General features: G+C 39.8%; 1 protein-coding gene across 6 annotated transcripts in view; it reads left to right on the forward strand.

Annotated features, from left to right (window-relative positions):
* Positions 1–23,376, forward strand: part of ERC2 (ELKS/RAB6-interacting/CAST family member 2) — an 840,163-nt gene that overhangs the window by 350,872 nt on the left and 465,915 nt on the right. For all 6 annotated transcript variants that reach the window (XR_004646570.1, XR_004646571.1, XR_004646572.1 and 3 more), the window contains exon 8: positions 11,500–11,637. Coding sequence is in view for 1 of the 6 variants with exons in the window: in XM_034777024.1 (XP_034632915.1) it covers positions 11,500–11,637 (138 nt within the window). In the remaining 5 variants the exon portion in view is untranslated. The remainder of the gene's footprint in view (positions 1–11,499; positions 11,638–23,376) is intronic.

Here is a 23,376-nt window from a genome sequence, read left to right on the forward strand (position 1 = left end):
CCTGAAGGGGGGTTCCAAAGAGGATGGAGCTTGGCTGTTCTCAGTGGTGGCAGATGTCAGAACAAGGAGCAATGGTCTCAAGTTGCATTGGAGGAGGTTGGATATTAGGAAACATTATTTCACTAGGAGGGTGGTGAAGCACTGGAATACTTTACCTAGGGAGGTGGTGGAGTCTCTTTCCTTGGAGGTTTTTAAGGCCCGGCTTGACAAAGCCCTGGCTGGGATGATTTAGTTGGGAATTGGTCCTGCTTTGAGCAGGGGGTTGGACTAGATGACCTCTTGAGGTCCCTTCCAACCCTGATACTCTATGATTCTATGATTTTACAACATACTTCTAAATTAAATAGTCTTTCAGGAATATCGTGTTGCTGTTTCTAGAATTTAAAATGTGAGGTTTGTGTATATTCGGGAACAACCAATATCTGCTGCAGAAGGCTAGGATTTATTATGCCACCAGAGCAAATAGGTGTCCAGATCCTCTTAGCAACTTTGAAAAATCTCACCATAAATCTTTAAGTTCAGAAAAAAAAATATGCAAGTCACTTACCTAGAGGTTGCTGATGAGTTCAGACCCATCCCGTTGGTAATAACTCAAAATGGAACATTACTTCTACGAGCAAAGGAGCGCTCCTGTGCTAGCTCTCTCTCCCTGACCCCTCTTTCCAGATGCCCCATTGACTTCATTAAGCCTTGGATCAGGTTTTTGTGTATATACTTATAGTTGATTTGGTATCAGAATTGGTGGAGCTTTTAGGGAGACCTGAAGTTCATTTATGGGATGATCTGTTGCCCTAGTGCTACTTTTGCCACTACTGTTGTTTTCTTTTCGATGGATTGTCGATAGTTATTCATGCATTTGCCATGTACAGTTGTTTACTGGTAGAATATGAATTATTCTCTTTTTCACTGCTGTAGAGTTGTTTCCTTATATAACATATAGTGATGTGGGGAAGGAGAATGTTTTGTAAACAACAAGCATAGCATTCAAGCATACCTCTATGTCAGGGTGACTTTTAAAATTCTTTTTATGTTTTATTTTAGATTGTACTTGATCAGTTCACACTTCACTGTTGTGAATGTGTTCGTGGAGAGTTAAACAAATATATATTTAAGCCCAACAGAGAAGACTGAATGTGGTGTTTCTTAATTGTGTCCTGGCTTGAAGAGTTCTTCTTAAAATAAATAAGAATTTGACTTTTAAAAAGTATACTTTACTGTACACTCAGTGCAGTTATGAAAGTGTGCAACTTAACTCAAAATGTAAGTACATAGTACAAGGGTTAATGTACATACATGGGGGGGGTATAGTCTCTTGAGCTCTGTGTGCATTCTCACTCTTGTTAATGTTAATATGAGTTGCACACATTTATCCAGGGAAGGCTATGTCCTAAATAAGTAACTTGGTAGCATTACTGTATTGCATACATTTTATATAACAGGATTAAAAAAAGAACTAGATAAATTCATGGAGGATAGGTCCATCCATGGCTATTAGCCAGGACTGGCAGGGATGGAGTCCTTAGCCTCTGTTTGCCCAAAGCTGGAATGGGCAACAGTGGATGGGGGAGGGATAGCTCAGTGGTTTGAGCATTGACTTACTAAACCCACAGTTGTGAGTTCAATCCTTGAGGGGACCATTTAGGGACCTGGGGCAAAAATCTGTCTGGGGATTGGTCCTGTTTTGAGCAGGGGGTTGGACTAGATTACCTCCTGATGTCCCTTCCAACTCTGATATTCTGTGATTCTATGATACCTGTTCTGTTCATTCCCTCTGAAGCACCTGGCATTGGCCACTGTCAGAAGACAGGACATTGGGATAGATTGACTTTTGGTCTGATACAGTATGGCCGTTCTTATGGTTAACACAGTTCACATTAAAAATCTGAATCCAGCTTTATTCTAAATTGTTTTAAAGTACTGTTGTAGATGAGAGTAAGCAACGTCACATCACAGACAGAGAGCCAGATTGATATGTTTTCACTTAATTAAAAAGTATGTCATGTCACAAATGCTGCTATTCCAAATCTAAAATCTTGTAATGCTTAAACACTGCACAAATAGTTTGTTCCTCTGCTCCTCTTGTTATGAGGTTGGGGTGTGTTGCTTGAAGCAGCATTAACTAGTTCTGGGCTCCTGGCTAAATATTGCTGTAGGACTCAACCTGAAGAAACTGTAGTACTAAAGGAAGTTGGAGATAGTGAAACAGTGCAGAGTGGCCAGTCCTTTATGTGGATACCTCTAGCTTCCATGGGTTTGATGGGATGATCAAGGCCAAAGTATTTTAATAAGTTACAGTGAACATCAATAAACTGAACTGATTTGGTTTTAGTAATTCACACGTATGTTGGCATTTTAGAAATGATACTGTCATGTGATTTGGGAATGTTCTAATACCCTGATATTTTGGGGAGAGAGCCTGCAGTGCAAAATATTAGAGGAAATACAAGGTGAAAATATCTTGTTGTCCCTTGTGCTATTTTTGCTAGGGGATGTCAGCCATAGAAAGCACTCCAGAAATATGTAGAAATGGGAAAAAACTTTCTGTTTTTGTAGCAAAGTGGATAATTTGCAGGCATTTGAAAGGCTAGAATCTTTCCTCTGTAGATGAATGATTCAGAACTATGATAAGTGTTGAAACGACATACAAAAATGAAGAAAATATAACATACTTTGAAAAGATTTATAGACCATTTACTCACTACCCTGATAAAGACGAGAATAGTAATAACAAATAAATTACCATAATATATGTCATTGGAAGCAGCAAAACATCCTCTTTTAACTCTACTTCATAAACAAAATCTTGCATTTTTCCAAGAAATGCTGTGTATTTTAACATATTTTTCTAATTCGTATTTATTGTAATTTTTATATCTAAATGTCTTATAAACATATATTTTGATTTTTTTAAAATTTATATAAATGTAGGTTGTATAACTTTTTTCCCCAAAGAAGAACAAATATTTACTGTTCATGTGCTGAATCTGTAAGCACTTACAAGGACTATTCTCTGACTTGATCATTACACTGTTCTGAAATGTCAAACTATCGAAGCAAAAGAAGTGCACAGTGAAAACATTTTGTTAATCAAAACCCTGATTAAATAAAATAAGAGTGCAGCTTCCATGTCATGGAAGCTGATATAGAGCTGTGGAGGCAGATTGTATATTGTTCTTACTGGATCAGGACCTTACGTAGTTACCGTAAAATCTGTTAAAGTAATATTAAAAATTACTTTCCGACTGCCTTGACACTTGATGACTGCACTTCACTCTGTGAAACGTTTCTGCTACAAATCAATGCTTCTTTCCAAAAACCATTCCCTGTGCTATCTGTCTATCATGTAGCAGTATTTTTCCCCAATATGTTATAGTAGGCAAAAAAGTTTAATCTGCATCTTAAAAATAATTGGTTTTGTTCTAACTGATGTTAACTAAGAATGTATGTTATCACAGCATTTAAAAATGTAGTAAAGTGAACAGACATTGGTACAACTCTCTATATTTTTAATTCTTCTATTGTATTAGGTCACTACGAGAGTTATTTCTTTAGTGATACTAGATTCTGGAGTATGTTGAGATGCGTCTGAAATGGACCATTTGCAGTGTGGGTCAGAACATTTACCATGAGTCATACCAACCAATAAAAAATAAATTGTGTGTAAATAGCCATGTATGGTATTTGCATTTGAACTACACTTAATATTGTCTTTTTCAGTTGAGTAGTTCATTTTTGCACCCTTCATTATGTTTGTGTGTCTCTGGGAGGAGGTTAATGTGAGAATGGATGCTAGGGTTCAAAATTCTTTGTCTTAAAATCCAACCCTGAAAACACTTTCTGAAGAAAAAAACATATCTGCGGAGGGAGAAGGGGAGCTTGAAATTCTGTCTGTTCATAGGGATAGCTTTTCCATTGCATAAATGTTTTTTCTAATAAATCTTTCTCATTAGAATGTTATAATAATTTGCAAAATATTGTTTGGAATTTGGTTTCTTAAAATACATAATTTTTTTTACTAAATAAAGAATGAAAAAATTTATAATCACAAGTTCTGTTTTTCCTGGGTTTTCCTTTTAGATGTAAAGATTAGTTTCATTATCTTTTTGATTCACTTTACTGGAATATGATGATTCCTTCTGTAATGTGATACACATTTCAGAAAATGAATTAGGTCTATAGAAACTAAGAGGGGTCAAACAAAATTAGTTTTAGGATTCAAAGAGCCAGTATTACAAAATATTTGTTGTTTAAGTCATTTAAAACCCATATAAATCCAAAGCAGAGTAGAAAATATGTTGAGCTAAATTAATTGTATTAGCAAATATTTAAGGTTTCATAAAAAGGCCACAGAAAAAATTATCTGAAAAATTCTGTTACACCTCATTATAGATCGTTAAAGGCACTATTTTGAAAATTGTCTTTGATTATATTATTTTCTTGCAAATTATAGAGTACAGTATCTTAGCTTTAACTTGGATAATGAAAATAATTTTTTTGAGAATGTAGCTTTCTGTAGAATTACAAAGAATGTCAGCAGGTGAGATTTAATTTAATCCGTTGAGTACTCAAGAAGCATTCTGAGACAATCGCGAAAAAGTGACAGGATTAGCACTTGCAGTTTATTGACAGGATGCCTAATAGATCAGACTATTATCAGAGTGTGTAATGCTTTAAAAAAATATAAATAGTGTCAAATTTAAATGATGAGAATATACACATTTATTAAAATACTGAAAGATTAGATGAATTTATTTTTGTAAAGATAATAGCGCAATGTCAGTGCAGCAAAGGTAGATGGGGATTACATGTTGACAACTTGATGGTAATGCATGTCCTACCTTGCCAGAGGCATGCATGTGAAAAATAAAATATATATATACATGTATGTTAGAGAGAGAGCAATAATCTGTCATAACCTATATCATTCTCGGTTTAAAAAGCCCATGAAGAGCTAGTTAATTTGATGTGTTACAAGATTTTAGTGTCTAAGAATACAAACTCCCATTGTACTCCCTAACCCTGTTGAGAGTTCTGTCCAAGTTTAGCTAACCATGAGATCTTGTCTATGCTACCAGAGTATCATTAAACCCATATCCAACTGCTCTTAACAAAAAAAAAAAAAGACTGTTTTTCCTTTCACTTTCCACCAGTATAATCTAAATAACTTCATGGAGCTACTCCAGATCTACACCAGTACCAGTGTAAGTAGGAGACTAAAGAGGCCATTTGTATATTGCTTTATCTGTGGGCCATGAATGGAATGATCTACATTAAAACAGTTGTAATTCAGTGGGGATGTTTTTAATTTGATGCCTGTTCTCTTTACCTCTGAGGGGAGAATTTTGTTAAATGCTGTAATATTTTAGAACATGTTTTCTTGGTTAAGGCTTGGATCATATTTTAAAATTAGTTAGAAGGGGAAGGAAATCGTATAAATACTTTGGAATTCAGATAAGCACTGCACATAGGAAATAAGTACTTTAATTTGGGGTGCCTACAATGGGTACGTCAAGCTGATAAAAATAAAAGAGTAGATCCAACTTTAAATATTGATTACATGTTTTTGGAAACACTCTCCTGGTATTTCCCCCCTCCATTTGAAAATATATTTTGATGAAGCTGAAACATGCAATGGCTTAAATATTCCACAGGGGGTCATGAAGTAGTTGTTAGAATCATTAATACTTGGATGAAAGTAAAGAAACATGGTGTGCAAGTCTCTAAGTACCAGTTAATATAATTTTGGATGTGACTGTTACAATGCCATAAAATAGGTGTTAATGAGTTAGGAACTTTTATCTTCTATTTCTATGTCTGAACAAAAATATTACTATGTATGAAACAGAGATAATTTACAGTAATGAGCTAATCTACATAATATCTTCCCAACACCTTGTCCACCCCCATCCTCTTTCTGTTTCTTCGAGGAAGATAGATATCCAGTAATACTCAGAGAGATGGAGCATGTAGTGTCTCTTGAGCTTTAACTCTTTATACAGAGCCAAATTCCAGACGTGGAATGTCATGCAGGACAGAATTTATCCAATTGCTATGATGCATATTTATATATTTAAATGTCAAAATTAAAATAGTGTCACCAATTCCACTGATAGCAATGATGAAAATGTATGGAGTATACTTGGTGTGCCTTTTCTAAAGCTAGTATTTTACTGTGTCACAGAGCAAGTAGGGATTTCTTACCCATAGTAATAATGTCATGTACTCACATCATCGTACTGTAAAAAGTTTAAATTAGGATACAGTATTGGCATAGTACTATCTGACATATCGACTTAACCACTCTTCAGATTGCAACAAATTTTAATAAAGAAATTACCACTAGCATGTGCACATATACTTGCACTCTCTCTCTCTCTCTCTCTCTCTCTCTCTGTATGTATTACACGCAAACCCTAATGGCTAATTATAAGTTGTCAAAATATCTTCAATTGACTTCACACATTTTAAGGTAAACAGTTTATCTCAGATGTTTTTTCATGCTAATGTGCATCCCTGTTTTGTGGTGGTTATAAATTTTTGCTCATGAGGGGCCAAATTTCTGCTGGCATAACTCAGCTGAATTCAGTGGGGTTAAATGAGCAGAGAATTTGGGTTTAGGTTTGTAATAAATACTCTAGTATACTCTAAATAATCTAGTTCAGCTATAACAGTAGTAGTGGGTCTGATCCTGCTTCCACTGAAGTCTTTGAGCTCTGATGGATGAAAGTTGCTTTGCATGTGTAAAGTATTGCATTATTATATGAAGTCAATGGCAAATTTTCTATTGATTTCAGCACGTGCAGGATCTGGTCTAATGTGTGCTCTGCTGGAGCCTATCAAAGTAAAGATTCAGGCCCTGATTCAAAACAGTGATTAAGTGCTTGCTTAATTTTAAGCATGTTCTTAACTGCTGTCCTGACTAGGGATGCTTTCCTGAATTGGAGCTTTAATCTGAAGACCGTAAGTAGGAAGACAGTGAAATGAATGGGAGTTTTTGCCTGTATGAGGTCAATGTCAAGCTCTGAAGAGGTAATATTTTTCATATAAAGACTGGAGCACTGATCCATTTAATGGCTTTCACTGGAATTAGATTTTGAGCACAGTATTTATACAATTTTTCCAGATTAATGTTAAACTAATGAGAGAGAACGTTGGAGCAGCTGGATTAATTTGTACACTAAACCTTTGTGATTAATGTGGAACATGTTGATCACCCATGAGCTTGATGTGCAATGATTTAAGAAGAGCATTTCCTCAATAAAGGCCCCACTGAACCATTAGGATTGCAGTTTCAATCATATGCAGCGTTTTTTTTTTTTGCCAGGATCTACGTAAATGTCATATGGGAAGTTTAAAAAACTGCTTCCTATTAAAAATGACAGGATAAAGATAATTTAATCAATACATTAGTGCTTCAAAGCAATGTTTAATTAAGCATCTCAGAATTTGTTTTATAAAACGTCACACCAGCTTTCTATGATTGATTTGTTCTATTATAAATTGACAACCTCCCAATGTAGTTTTCCCATTATTTTTCTTCCTTTACTATTACTATGCATTTTTTATATAACCTACATCAGCCATAAACGACAGGAACAAAACACAATTGAAAAAAGTGATCTATTTTTGTTCTGCATCAATATTCAAGATGACTCTTATAAACCAACCACAATGCTAAAGTTGTCTATTTATTCAGCATTATGCAGTTGTCTTCTACCATATAAGGCTCTAGTTGTAAAGATTTTCACAGCCATGAAATAATCTACAAACTTCAGGTTTTATATATGTACAGTAGTAAGTCAGTGACAGGAAGTCTGTGGCAGTTGCTTGGCCAGTCACATCTATAATATATTAAGGAAGAATAAGTGTTTTATAAAACTGCCTAAAAATATATGTGATAAAATTCTTGGAGACACTTTTGTGTAAAAGTGAGCATACTAGCTAAAATGTTTATTTTTAAGTAGAGGAAAATCAAAGTGATTCAACCAGTGGGTCTTACTTCATATATCTTGTAAGCCCAAGCTACAGTATCTGTAAATATAAAACTGTAGTTGTTGAGCCTTTAACACTACTGTGTGTTTAACCCTCCACCAGCCAAATAGTTCTGTGCTTCATCTGGGAGACGAAGAGGATAACATCCTTGACAATTTCTTTATTAAGCTCTCTAGTGAATATAATACCTGATGCTGTCCAAGGGCTGCTGCTTAGCTGAATCATGGCCAGGTGTAACATGTTCTTAATTTGTTAAGTGATTTTTGCCGTAAAATGTATTTTCACCTTTGGATATATACTTGAGGGACTACTGTCAACAGAAATAAAATGACAGTAGAGCAACCTGCCCAAAGGTTCTGTTATTGCAGGATCAGTTGCACAAATGGGAGCATTGTGTATGGTAGCTCCATTAATCTATTTTTGACATATGTGGGTATATCATTCTCCTTATTCTAATCCATGTCTGAAGATATGAAGTGGACAACAGCCAGAAAAGTAAAACTGCTGTGATAGTTCTGTATCTGTGTGTGTATATGTATTCATATGGAATAGGTTCTTACTGTACATTGTCTGTCCATTAGAATTGAGCACCTTAGGTAATAAATCAACATTTTTTAAAATTTAACCAAACTCCATGTAATAGAAGAAAGTCAGCTTCAAGAACGATTAATGAAAGTTGTCTTACTCTGTGATGACATTTTCTGACCATTTGGGGCGGCATTACTATCACACTTATCCAAAGGCATGCTTTTTTTGAAGGTTTCATATCACTTAGAAAACTTCAGAAAGATAAGGTTATACTCTTTTTATACGCATTTTACATAGTAGACCTACTGAAGTAGACAGGTTAAGCAATTTGCTAAGGTCTTAGAGATGGTCATTTGCAGAGCTGGGAATAGAACCCTGGATTCCCCATTCTAACACCCCTAAGGCATTCAGTAAAATAAATCAAAATGAAGTATCACAGTGAGGGAGGAACAACATAAGGAGTGTAGGGGAAATTTCAAGTGATGGAAGTGGCACTGATTTTCTAGACTGCTGTTTTCTTTTGGTTTGAGAATATTGAAAAATTGTAAGCTTACATAAATATGGCTTTATATGTTATAGCTATAGCCATATTATCGGCTCCGATTTGGTCTGTCTTCTCTCTTTTATATTTTTAAATTTTGCTCATTTTTGCCTTCTTACTCTTAAGAAAATGTATGTTGTTTGCAGTGTTGTTGCAGCCAGGCTATGAGCCACTCTTGGTCACAGAATATGAGAGAGAAAGTGGGTGAGATAATATCTTTTACTGGACTGTCTTCTGTTGGTGGAAGGGGACAAACTTTCAAGCTTCACGGAGCTTCTCTTCAGGTTTGGAGAAGGAAAGCTAGAGTGGCCAAGCTAATAAAGTGGGACAAATCGTTAAGCATAATGAGTTCATGTGTGTTGTAGGAGATCACTTAATATGAAGTGGGCATCTCTGCAGTCATAGGACAATGGAGGGTTAGTAGGCAGCAGGGTGTGTACAAGTTGTTGTAATGGGCCATAAAACCAGTGTCTCTGTTAAGTCCATGTTTTTTAGTGTCCAGCGGAGTTATGAATTTAAGTTCCCAGGCTTGTCTTTTGAAGGTGTTGTGCATGTTTCCTTTGAGGACGAAGACTGAGAGGTCAGATATCGAGTGATCACTTTGTGAAAAGTGAATGATAGGGTGATAGGGTGTTTTTTGTCTTTTATCATTTTTCTGTGTGAGTTAATCTGAGAGTGTAATGATTGTCTAGTTTCACCCACATGGCAGTTGTAGGGGCATTTGATGCACTGGATGAGATACACCACATGTTGTGAAAGGCATGTGTTGGACCCATGCATCTTGAAAGGGGGGGGTATTGAACATTGTAGCAGGGGAAGTATATCTGCATGTTTTGCACCTGTTGGTCTGGTAGGGTCTGGTGCCACTTTGAGTTGCTGTGTCCTATCCCCCTATCCCTGTGGGGAGCTTGCCGAGATTGGGAGGGGGGGTGTTGTTTGAAGGCCAGAAGGGGGAGAGGGTTCAAGAAAGATATCTTCCATGATGTGGTCCTCATCAAGTATGGGTTGTAATTGTTTAATGATATCCTGTGTGGATTCTAGCATGTTCTTTGTGGTTTTTGTTTTTTCTTGAACCATAATTTATACAGGATTCCTTTAAAAAAAAGTTCCTTACCAATATGTAATGCAAAAGAAAGAGTATTTAATTTTAAGTTGTATTATTTTTCCTCCTTGACATTTTAAGGTTGTAAAAAGGAATATTTTGCATATGCTGGTGTTTTTTAGATAAGAGTGCATGATATGAAGTAAGAGAAGTAAAAACATATAGTCAATGGTAACTAATGCAGTCCTCAGGAGAAGATCCAGGCTACCAATCATGTACAAGAGTTATAATCTGCAGTTTAGCTTGTTTGTTCTCAGGCTATAGATAATGGATAAAAGTGCCTGGTTTGCTGCCAGTACATGGTTTATTTGCCAAATATGCTGTTTCATACTTGTTCAACTTGATCCATATCACAGGTTCTTCCTATTAAGAGCCTGCTTTACATGCAGTTACTTTAAATCAGTTACCCACAAAAATATTTTATGGTACAGACTTTGCTCAACAGATTTGGCACATTTTTTCAGCCGCAGTCCTGAAATCTTTGTGTGAGCATGATTCACATTGAAGTCAGTAGGAGCTTTCAGTGCACAAGGAGAATATGTTTGGTCTAACAGTGTGAAAATAGGGATATTCTGAATATATTATAAACTGATACCTCAACAGGTTTCCCCTATTTTATATCATAGTTGACCATTCCTGCCTTGTTACTATGTATTTGCCTTTAAAAGTTAAGGACCAACTTTTACTTCTCAATGTTCATACATTCTTGCCAGCAAAACTGTGGCTAAGAGCAAAAGTGCTGGTGGAGACTGGCTGCCCAGATTGTACATTCCACAAAAAAATTAAGATGAACCAAGCCCCACTAGTTGTCTGTGAATTATGCCTTTTGGGCCATGTTCAGGTTATACAATGGAGCACTCAGAAGAATGAGAGAATCATGTCAAAATATGTATAATTAAAAAAAATCTAGACATATAAATTAGAGCTACCCCTGGCCAGCTGCAGTTTACATGTTCAGTACTGGTGGTTGTACCTTCAAAAGGCTAACGAATGCTGGGTGCACCTCCAAGAGTTTAGTTCAAATAAACATTCAGAAGTTAAGATGCTTATTCATAGGTTTTGAGGCTTCCTTTCTTCTTCCACAACACCCTCCAAATCCACCCCTTCTGCCCCAAAACTTTCTAATATGTAGCCATGAATATTGAAAGATTTGAGCAAAAGAAGAGGTTGCTCTGTTGCTCATCATGTGTGGTATAGAAGATCTGCAGTAACCTGAGGGATACAGCACCGTACGTGTACATGTAGCTGTTTTAGTAATGCAGATTATTATGGCTCAACTCCCTTCTTGAATGATAAGAAAATATTGATTAATATTGTGATCTATTTATATTTTCAGATTGAAAATCTACAGGAGCAACTTAGGGACAAAGATAAACAGCTAAGCAATTTAAAAGACAGAGTGAAATCATTGCAGACGGATTCCAGTAACACGGACACAGCTCTAGCAACATTAGAAGAAGCTCTGTCAGAGAAGGTAATATTTAGCATGTAACAGTGTTATATGGTGCTCTTTCAATGAGGGGGTGAAGAGTGTCCAGAAAAAAGATGCTTTTTTTAAAGTGGTCTAGCACCAAAGAAAGAAATGAAAGAAAGTTTATGTAAAATTAAAGAATTAACCCCCAAAAAAATCTCCTCTGTATTTTTATTTGGAGTTTTATGCCTTTAACCTGCAAATGACTTCATCCCACATTAAGTGGTGGGTTGTTGGAGAAGGTGTGTTCCACCTTCAAGGATTAGAGAGCCAAGAAAGTTACCTGGTACAGAGCTGAGGTGCATGCAGCACCATGCCAGGTCAGTGTGGGGCTGGTCAGGTGACCAGAAGAGAGGCAGGAACTATTGGTACCCAAGTCTATGCAGTAAATAACCTGGTTTTGTTTTCACCTGGACCAGTCTGAGCAGCCTCCCATCCATGTAAGTAGTTAAAATACCAGGTTTCATCATGATCCGCTGTGGTCATTAAGCTAGTTGCTCCTTTCTGGTAGGGTGGGGGTGGAGTCGGGCTGGGGTTGGGGTCTGGGAAGGAATTTTTCATTCACCACCAGATTGACCCAGGCAAGGTGAGGTTTTCACCTTCCCCATAGGAGTTTGGGGGCTTAGTGGGGGCAAAAAACATAACAGAGGTTAGGCTATGAGGTTGCAGCTCATTATGTAAGCTTGGGGCAGATATCCAGTCCAGGTACTCTGTAGGGAATAGATGCAGTGATCAGATAAAATGGATCTGGAGAGTATTTAAAGGAGGTATTTTCATAGGAGTGAAAATGGGGGGGGTCAGGGCTCCTACAACTGGTATGGCGGGGAGTCAACACCCCCTTCTTTATAGCCCCCATTAGCCCTCATTTGAGGGGGTGGGTGGTGAGATCCCAGCAGCTGATGGGCTGGGGACCAGGGTAGGAAGGGGGAAGGCTGACAGAGGTGCTCCGGGTAATATAAATGGTTATGGAATTACCTGCACTGTATAATTTTATCTGCTGAGTACTCTCTGACATTTGGGAATAAAGTTGTGGCTTAATTAAACTATGTTCATTGTTTCGGTCCCTCTTCTCGCTTGGCTGGACAATACCTAAATACCATTGACTTCAGTGGGACCAGAATTTCACCCATTAACTTTAAATACATGAGTAGTGCTATTGAACTCACATACTTGAACTCAGTGGGACTATTCTTGTGCTTAAAGTTCAGCACGTGCTTTATTTTATGTGGAACAACTGGTAAATGTTTAAATAAACTTGAATGAGTCTGGAGCCTTCCCAGTGGCAAGTGGGACCTGCTCTTAGACACTAGTCTGAATACTGTGAAATGCTGCCCTCTGTTATGAGGGTTTTCTGGAGTCTACAGATGCAATTAAAACCTTGTGACTGGAGGTGGAATTAGCGTTATCTATTGTAAGTAAATATGTTTGGGCCTGTGTGCAAAGTTAAATCATGTTCTAGTGTCTAATAAGAATTTTCATCATATAATGAGGTAGTATTATTTAATCATCTGAATAAGTTGGCGAGTGTTTAAGGGAGACCACTGCAGGTATAAATGCAGCATGGTGGGTTTAATGTTATTCTATAGCACTGCTTTTTCAGGGTAAAGGCTACTCTCATCCTGTAAATATGGAATTAGTAAATATTACCCCTATTTTACAGAAGGGGAAATCGAGTCTGTCAGATGTTTTGTGACTTGCCAAAATCACACAATAAATTAGCGTCAGTACCAGGGGCCCCAGCTTCAATATTCACATCTAATCCAGTAGTCCAGATTAGTTATTTATCCTTTCTCCCTTGTTTTGTCATCTGTAAAATGGTTAATAATATTTAACTAATGATATATGGCTGCATATAAATTTTCCTCATGTCTATTTTTGGATTTTGCTTATTTTAAATATCATTAAACCATTTTAGGCCTGGTCTACTCTATGAGTTTAATTCAAATTTAGCAGTGTTAAATCGAATTAACCCTGCACCCGTCTACACAACGAAGCCATTTATTTCAAAATAAAGGGCTCTTAAAATCAATTTCTGTACTCTTCCCCGACGAGTGGAGTAGCACCAAAATCGATATTGTCATTTCGAATTAGGGTTAGTGTGGCCGCAATTGGATGGTATTGGCCTCCGGGAGCTATCCCACAGTGCACCATTGTGACCGCTCTGGACAGCAATCTGAACTCGGATGCACTGACCAGGTAGACAGGAAAAGCCCCGCGAACATTTGAATTTCATTTCCTGTTTGCCCAGCACAGGAGAGCATAGGTGACCACAGAGAGCTCATCAGCACAGATAACCATGCAGGCCAATAATCGAAAAAGAGCACCAGCACGGACTGTACGGGAGGTACTGGATCTGATCGCTATATGGGGAGAGGATTCAGTGCTAGCAGAACTTCGTTCGAAAAGACGAAATGCCCAAACTTTTGAAAAAATCTCCAAGGGCATGATGGAGAGAGGCCACAATAGGGACTCAGAGCAGTGCCGCATGAAAGTCAAGGAGCTCAGACAAGCCTATCAGAAAACAAAGGAGGCAAACAGTCGCTCCGGGTCAGAGCCGCAGACATGCCGCTTCTACGCTGAGCTGCATGCAATTCTAGGGGGGGCCACCACCACTACCCCACCTCTGACCGTGGATTCCGAGGCGGGGGTAATCTCATCAGCCACACCTGAGGATTCAGCGGACAGGAAAGAGGAGGAGGAGGAGGACGAGCTTGCGGAGAGCACACAGCACTCCATTCTCCCCAACAGCCAGGATCTTTTTCTTAGTCTGACTGAAGTACCCTCCAAGCCAGTACCCAAGACCATGACCCCATGGAAGGGACCTCAGGTGAGTTTACCTTTTAAAATATAAAACATGGTTTAAAAGCAAGCGTTTTTTAATGATTAATTTGCCCTGAGGACTTGGGATGCATTCGTGGCCAGTACAGCTACTGGAAAAGTCTGTTAACGTGTCTGGGGAAGGAGTGGAAAACCTCCAGGGACATCTCCATGAAGCTCTCCTGGAGGTACTCCAAAAGCCTTTGCAGAAGGTTTCTGGGCAGTGCAGCCTTATCCCGTCCTCCATGGTAGGACACTTGACCACGCCATGCTAGTACAAAGTAATCTGGTATCATTGCATGACAAAGCCTGGCAGCGTATGATCCTGGTGTTTGTTGGCATTCAAGCAACATCCGTTCTTTATCTCGCTGTGTAATCCTCAGGAGAGTGATATCGCTCATGGTAACCTGGTTGAAATTCGTGAATTTAATTAAGGGGACAGAGGTGGCCGTTCCTACTGGGCTGTTTGCCTGTGGCTGAAAAGAAATCCTTCCCTGCAGTTAGCCAAGCGCGGGGGGGGGGAGGGGGAATTGGCACTGAGCTTTTCGCCTTTGGCTAGCAGGGATCTTCCCTGATACCAGCGACGCGGTGGGGGGAGGGATAAAGCGATCATCCCAGAGAATTGGATGGGGGGGAGGTTAGTTTGTTTTCTGCTGCTGAAGGTTAACAGGAAAACCGCAGCAGTCAACGGGCTTTGCTTGGTATGTGGAAAAGGAGGGTGCAGAAGCCGAAAGACAATGGCTTACCATGGTCGCATGCAAGCTGAATTCTGTTGCCCGGACCTGCGTCTGTGATCTCTAACACCAAAGCCACAGGCACTCAATATTAAGATGGAAAATGCAACCCTGTACTGAAATCACATGTGCTATGTAATGTGAATAGTGTTGTTCATCATGAAAGAGTATAAGCATTGTTCTGTAAAATGTATATTTTAAAAACTTCTCTCCTTTTTTTCATCCCTCCAGCAGCTGCAAATTTTTCAAGCCTCCCTCCTCTGTCCTGAAGGCTATCTCAGATAAGGCGGCGGAGAAAGAGGACGCGAGACAAGATGTTCTCGGAAATAATGGAATGCATTCGCAATGAAAGAGCTCATTTGAATGAGTGGATGGACACAGTATCTAAGTACAGGAAAGATGCCAGTGAACATGAGGGACGCTCAAGATGAGAGGTGGCAGGCTGCAATGCTGGGGCTGCTGCGTGATCAAACGGACGTGCTCCGGCATCTGGTGGAGCTTCAGGAATGGCAACAGGATAACAGACAGCCGCTGCAGCCGCTGTATAACCTCCCTCCCCCCTCACCATGTTCCATAGCCTCTTCACCCAGACGTGTAAGAACGCGGGAGGGCAGGGGGGAGGCTCCGTGCACCCTCCCACTCCACCCCAGTGGACAGCCCAACCAAAAGGCTGTCATTATATTGAATTTTTTCAAAAGCAACAGAGGGTCCTGTGGCACCTTTAAGACTAACAGGCCTCTGTTAGTCTTAAAGGTGCACAGGACCCTCTGTTGCTTTTTACAGATCCAGACTAACACGGCTACCCCTCTGATACTTGAATTTTTTCAGTGGCCTTTTACTTCCCTCCTATTCTCCTCCCAAACCTCACCCAGATTACCTTGTTGGTTCTCTCCCTATGTTTATAATCAATTAATAAAGAATACATGATTTTTAAATGATAGTGACTTTATTTCCTTTAAAAGCAAGCTGTGATTTAAGGGGGGAAGGTGGTTTGCTTACAGGGAATGAGTCAATCAAGGAGGCGGGTTTTCATCAAACAGAACTTTCACACCGTAGCCTGGCCAGTCATGAAACTGGTTTTCAAAGCTTCTCTGATGCGCGGCGCTTCCTTGTGTGATCTTCTAATCGCCCTGGTGTCTGGCTCCACATAATCAGCAGCCAGGCGATTTGCCTCAGCCTCCCACCCGCTATAAAGGTCTCCCCCTTCCTCTCACAGAGATTGTGGAGCACAGCAAGCAGCAATAACAATGGGGATATTGGTTTGGCTGAGGTCTGACCGAGTCAGTAACAAGTGCCAGCGACCTTTTAAACGGCCAAATGCACATTTTACCACCATTCTGCACTTGCTCAGCCTGTAGTTGAACAGCTCCTGACTCCTGTCCAGACTGCCTGTGTATGGCTTCATCAGCCATGGCATTAAGGGGTAGGCTGGGTCCCCAAGGATAACTATAGGCATTTCAACATCCCCGATGGTTATTTTCTGGTCCAGGAAGTAAGTCCCTTGCTGCAGCCGTTTAAACAGAGTAGTGTTCCTGAAGATGCAAGCGTCATGAACCCTTCCCGGCCAGCCCACGTTGATGTTGGTGAAACGTCCCTTGTGATCCACAAGTGCTTGCAGCACCATTGAAAAGTACCCCTTGCGGTTTATGTACTGGGTACCCTGGTGCTCCGGTGCCAAGATAGGGATATGGGTTCCATCTATCACCCCACCTCAGTTAGGGAATCCAATTGCAGCAAAGCCATCCACTATGACCTGCACATTTCCAAGAGTCACTACCTTTTGTAGCAGCAGCTCAGTGATTGCTTTGGCTACTTGCATCACAGCAGACCCCACAGTAGATTTGCCCACTCCAAATTGATTCCCGACTGACCGGTAGTTGTCTGGCGTTGCAAGCTTCCACAGGGCTATCGCCACTCGCTTCTCAACTGTGAGGGCTACTCTTATCTTGCTATTCTGGCGCTTCAGGGCAGGGGAAAGCAAGTCACAAAGTTCCATGGAAGTGCCCTTACGCATGCGAAAGTTTCACAGCCACTGGGAATCGTCCCACACCTGCAACACTATGCGGTCCCACCAGTCTCTGCTTGTTTCCTGGGCCCAGAATCGGCGTTCCATGGCTATAACCTGCCCCATTAACAGCATGATCTCCAAAGCACCGGGGCCCACGGTTTGATAGAATTCCATGTCCATGTCCTCATCACTCTCGCCGCCGCGCTGCCGTAGCCTACTCCTCGCCGCCTGGTTTTGCAGGTTCTGGTTCAGCATAAACTGCATGATAACGCGCGAGGTGTTTACAATGTTCATGACTGCTGTCTTGAGCTGAGCGGGCTCCATGCTTGCCGTGGTATGGCGTCTGCACTGTTCACCCAGGAAAAAGGCGCAAAACGGTTGTCTGCCGTTGCTTCCCTGGAGAGGGGGGAGGATGTACCCAGAACCACCCGCAACAATGTTTTTGGCCCCATCAGGCATTGGGATCTCAACCCAGAATTCCAATGGGCAGAGAAGACTGCGGGAACTATGGGATAGCTATGGGATAGCTACCCACAGTGCAACGCTCCGGAAATCGACGCTAGCCCCGGTACATGGACGCACACTGCCGAATTAATGTGCTTAGTGTGGCCGCATACATTCGACTTTATACAATCTGTTTCCAAAATTCGAATTATATAAATTCGGATTAATTCCATAGTGTAGACATACCCTTAGAAATTTTAACACTAATGCTCAAAGAATTTAAAGTGACTTGCCTGGGAGGCAATGTGGTGAAGTGGGTTAAATAGGGAACTGGGAATCAGAAGACTTAAGTGATTTTTCAAAAACTTTTGTATTTCTATAGAAATTTCTTTCTCCCACGTAAAATGGACCAGATTCTCAGCTGATGTAAATCAGTATGCTGTTTTACACCAGCTGAAGATCTGGTCCAACATGAATAATACAAAGTTCTAAAATCTAGTATATCAGAAGTTCTAAAAGGCTTTGAATTACGGGCTTTGTCCTTTGTCTTTCAGTTTTATCTGTTTATTTTTGTAGACTGTCAAGCTGGAAGACTGCAACACTGCAGTTCAAATTAGAGAGGTTCATCAGAATCATCATACGTGTGGAATGCTGGTGGAACAGCACCAATAATGTTTATGTCTCATGTTTGGAGCTAACTGTCTTTGATTGGAAATCTTTTTGTATTGGGTGGAAAGTGAATTACTGGTATACCAGACATGAGAACAAAAAAATTACTGCAAGACCATTCAGGGAGATAAGGTTAATGTGGTGTGAACAGTGCAAATAACAGGACGCTTGGTTCTGGGGAATTGTACACAAAAAAGAAGAAGAATTGCCTTGAGGTGAAAACAGTACTCTGGTCTGTTTGATTTGGATACTGCAAATCATTGGTGCTAGCCCCTTTTGCCACAGTATCACAGTGGGAGCTCATGTTCAATTCATTATAATGTTGTAACTTTTTCAGAGTCCTTGCTTTTCCAGGATACCGGCTGCCCTGTAAACATGGCTTAAAGATACAGATAGGTGTCTAGTGGGATTTTCGAAAGCACCTAGCCACCTAACTCCAATTGTCCTTGGATATATTGAAATAAATGTTTAATTGTGCCCATCTTTCCAAGTGATCCTGATGGCTCTTTATTTAATGACTTTGCCTTATCCCTATTTATCTTACCACAAAGCTTGGTGACCTCTACAGTCTTTATAATCAGTTAGTCAGTTTTTAATCTATCTGATGTCTGCCATATGGATTTTTGCATAGTGCTAACTTTTAATCAGAATGTCAGGAAGTACTAAGTCAAGTGCTTGACAGAATTCTGAAAGTATTACATCAACAGTTACCTTTATCTACCAAACTTACAGTCTTGACAAAAAATGATTGTGAGTTAATCCAATAAAACCTGTTTTCCTGGGAGACACATTGATTGGCATTAATTAGATCATTAACCTTTTATTCGTTAAGTCTCATATCAGCCGTTATGTTATTTTGTCTGGAACTGATGTCAAGCTAACTGGCCTATAATTATCTATGTCATTCTGTTACCCTTTAAAATATTGCCACAATATTGGCTTTATTTCAGTTCTTTTGACCTTTCCCACTTTTCCAAGATTTATTAAAAATAAACATAAATGCTCCAAAAAAGCTCCTTGCACAACTTTTAAAACTGTTGCGTGCAAATTATCCAGGCCAGTTGGGTTTTTGTTTTTTGTTTTTAATTTTAGTAGAATCTGGTTATCTTCCTTAGTTACTGTTGGAATAGAAAATATTCCATCATCACTTAGTGATATGAATACATCATCCAGCTTCTTTTAAATACAGAACATTAGTGTTTTGTTGAACATTTCTGCTTTTTCTGCATCATTATAGGTAATTTTATGATCTCCAGCTATCACAGTTCCAGTTTAGTGTACCACTTGCCAAACTGCTGTGAGAGGATCCAACTGCTGAATCCCTGGGTGTTTTAAGACCACAGAGTCTGAGTGGAGTCCAGGCATTGCTGCTGTCTCAGAGCCTCTGGGCAAACTCTTGGGGTTCAGATCTATCTCCCCTCCTGAGAGCTACAACTATACAATCCTCTGCCCAGCCTCTAGAACTAGAACTAGTGTTGATCCCTCAAATTCTCCCCATACCTTAAACTCCCCCTCTCCCAGAACTCCACCCAAAAGTGTGAGCCTTACAGTTTACCTCTTCAGTTTGCGAAGAGTGGCCCTACCAGGAGCACAAGTCTCCAGCCGGCATAGTTCTGAGGGTCATTGGGACAAACAAGACTCTCCATCACAACAAGGTAATGGTCCAAGGAGAGGACTGCAACCTGTATATGACTTTCATTGACCTGACAAAAGCATTTGATACAGTTAGGAAGGCTTTGGAAGATCATGGGAGAATTCAGTTGCCTGGAGAAATTCATCACAGTGGTTCGGCAATTCCATGATGGCATGTTCGCTCGTGTTGTGGATGACGATGAGTCATCTGAAGCATTCCCAGTCACCAATGGAGTCAAGCAGAGCTGTGTATTGGCACCAACCCTCTTCAGCATGATGTTCTCTGCCATGCTTACATATGCCTTTTGTGACTGTGACTCCAGGATTGGTATCAGATACTGGACTGCTGGCAAGCTCTTCAATTTGAAGAGACTGCAGGTGAAGATGATGATACAGGAAGTGACTGTTTACAATCATCTGTTTGCTGATGACTGTTCCCTGAATTTCAAATCTGAGTCTGATATGCAGCGAAGTATGGACTATTTCTCTTCAGCTTGAGACAACTTTGGTCTCACAATTGACATCAAGAAGACAGAAGTGATATACCAGCCTGCACCAGGAAAGCCTCATGTAGGGCCTACTATCACAGTGAATGGCCAAACCCTGTATGCAGTGGACAAGTTCACCTGCCTTGGCAGTACACTTTCATATGCAGTTCTCATCATTGATTAAACCAATGCCAGACTGCCAAAGCAAATGTGGTCTTTGGCAGACTACGTTCAAATGTGTGGGAGTGTAGAGGCATTAATCAACAAAGCTGAAGGTCTTCAAAGCCAACTCTGATGTATGCCTATGAAACCTGGATAGTGTACAGACATCACGTGATAGAGCTGAATCACTTTCACATGGTCTGTCTAAGGAAACTAATGAGGATAAGATGGCAACACAAGGTTCTAGATACTGAGGGTCTGAGATAGGCAGGCATTCCAAGTATCCATATTCTGATGAAAATACAGATAAGATGGGCATGTCATGTCACCAGAATGTCAGATAAGTGACTGCCAAAGAAGATCTTTTATGGCAAGCTAAAGGAGGGAAATTGCTCTTAGGGAGGCCAGAAGAAATGTTTCAAGGTCGTCCTCAAGTTATCTTTGGGGCATTTCAACATTGACTGAGAGTTTTTGGGAAGATCTTGCTCATGATAAATCTACCTGGTGAAGCCTCATCCATATTTGAGCTACAGTCTATGAACAGAGAAGAATTGCTGAGGCATGGCAGAAGTGCCAGCAGTGTAAATCTCGCAACAGTAGCATGTGCACCATTAATGAAGTAAGCCATAGTGGCATCTCTTGTTCAGTGTGCCACAGACAATTCAAAGCTCAAATTGGCCTGATCAGCCTCATATGTTCACAAAAACCAGACCAATCAGTGATGTCATGGTCATCAACTCAAAGGATGAACAACAGCCTCTTCAGTGGGTCATACGATAGGTGCAATGTGCACACAGACACTTTGCACAAGACCCCAAACCACCATTGCTCTTCGCTAAGAGATTAAACACAGTGAGTAAAGATCATATAAAAACATCAAACCTGCTGAATGCAATGCTCTTCCCTTTGACTCATGCTTTCCCTGGGGGACCATCTGAATTCAGGTAGGCAGGGTTCTCCCTTGCATCATCAGGCCCCTGCAGCAGTTTCTCTCTTCTTGAGTAGCTGAAGATGGTGAAGATCCTGAATAGATCAGCTTCTGTCCATTTTATAATGTTCCAGTGCCTCGGTTAGATGACTCCCAGATCAGCCTCATCAGGTGATCCCAAACTCCTATCATGTGGCTTCATTGTCTACCCTGACAAATCAGCTCTTTTGGATGGGAGCCAGCATATAGTCTTGGGTGTTTGTATTTGAATAGAGGACCACCCTGAGTTATCAATGCTTTCTTGTCAGCACTGTGTCACTAAGCCTTGGAATTTCAGTCCAACATGGAGACTAAGAGACAACAGAGAAGACAACTAGCCCCTACATTCCAAATGGACTTTGCAGTCTGGTAGACATACAGGGAATTCATAATTTCACACAGAATTAATACAGACAACTCCCCCAAATCACCACACCATCTAATAAAGGACTTACATCATTTTTAGGTTTCCTGTTGTTTCTGCAACTATCTGTGAGACATCCCTCTCTGCACTATCCAATGCTATGGAAGGAAGTACATGATCATGATGCCTCTTGCTGTTCAGAACAGTTCTTACAGTTCTCCACAGAAGACATCAGCTCAACAGTTTTGCCATTTAGACAATCGCCATAAAAGTGAATTTGTCACTTCCCTAAAGTGATTATTTGTAGGTTCATTTTAAAAAAGTATTTGTAAACCTCCCCCGTCTTCCATGCTTCCCCCCAAAAGGCTCCCTCTTAAACACTTATGACTAACACAGGTAAGATCATCCCACACATTAAAAAAAAAATTATACACACAAGGAAAAGTTATGATTTTCCCAGCAGAAATTTAATCCCTGATTTACTGTTATGTAGTGCTAAAGGTTTCTATAAATTCTCACAGCTATGCAAACTATGGTCTTAATGAGCAGGAGTCAGCACTTGATCTCCACAAGATAAATTGCAGGTAGACTTTTTGAGCCCTGTCTATACTATGTAAAATATGGTTTATTCACTGAATGTGGTTTAACCTAGGTCTACTTAACACAGTTCAAAACTCCCATTGAAATAAATGGGAATTATGTATCTAGGCACTTTTGAAAATCCCACTAGGAGTCTCTGCAAGTTTAGGCACCTAAATAGGCTATGTCACTTAGGGCCTGATTTTTAAAGGTAAGTCCTATTGAGACTTATGTTTCTAATTCACACACTTTTGAAAATTAGACCTGAAGTTTAGGTCACTAATTCACTACTATTATATGTGCTAAAACAGTTCTCGGAGCATTAATACTGAATGTGGAAACCATGTTTTGAAAATTCAGTCAGCAAAAGACTTAAGCATGTTGTTGAACTGAATTCAAAGTCAGTTTACTTTTGTTGGTGTGGACAAGGCTTTATTCAGAGATTCATAGATTTTAAGGCCAGAAGGGACCATTGTGGTCATCTAGTCTGACATCCTGCATAACACAGGTCATATGACTTAAGTCCAATAGGCATTGGTGAACTAGATCATATCTTTTAGAAAAAGGTACACACTTGATTTGAAAACACCCCTCAGAAGGCTTTTATCCAGAGAATATTAAAACATAAAAATTAGCAAACCAAATAACAACAACAAAATCCAACTTGATGCCCCACAATCAGATGGTTTAACTGTTTTTCTCCTCTAAAATGTTTTACCATAAAAAGGGGCCTAAAACTGGCTTTTCGTTTTGTGTGTATGATTCTAGGCCCGCTTTCACTTGTATTAGATTTGCACATGCAAACTTTGTGTGCTTATTGTTTGAAAATTTTATAATTTATTTGCACCAATTGTAGTGCATTGAGAATTGCAGATAAA

Source organism: Trachemys scripta, chromosome 7, assembly GCF_013100865.1.
Source record: "Trachemys scripta elegans isolate TJP31775 chromosome 7, CAS_Tse_1.0, whole genome shotgun sequence".
Taxonomy (NCBI): Eukaryota; Metazoa; Chordata; order Testudines; family Emydidae; genus Trachemys; species Trachemys scripta.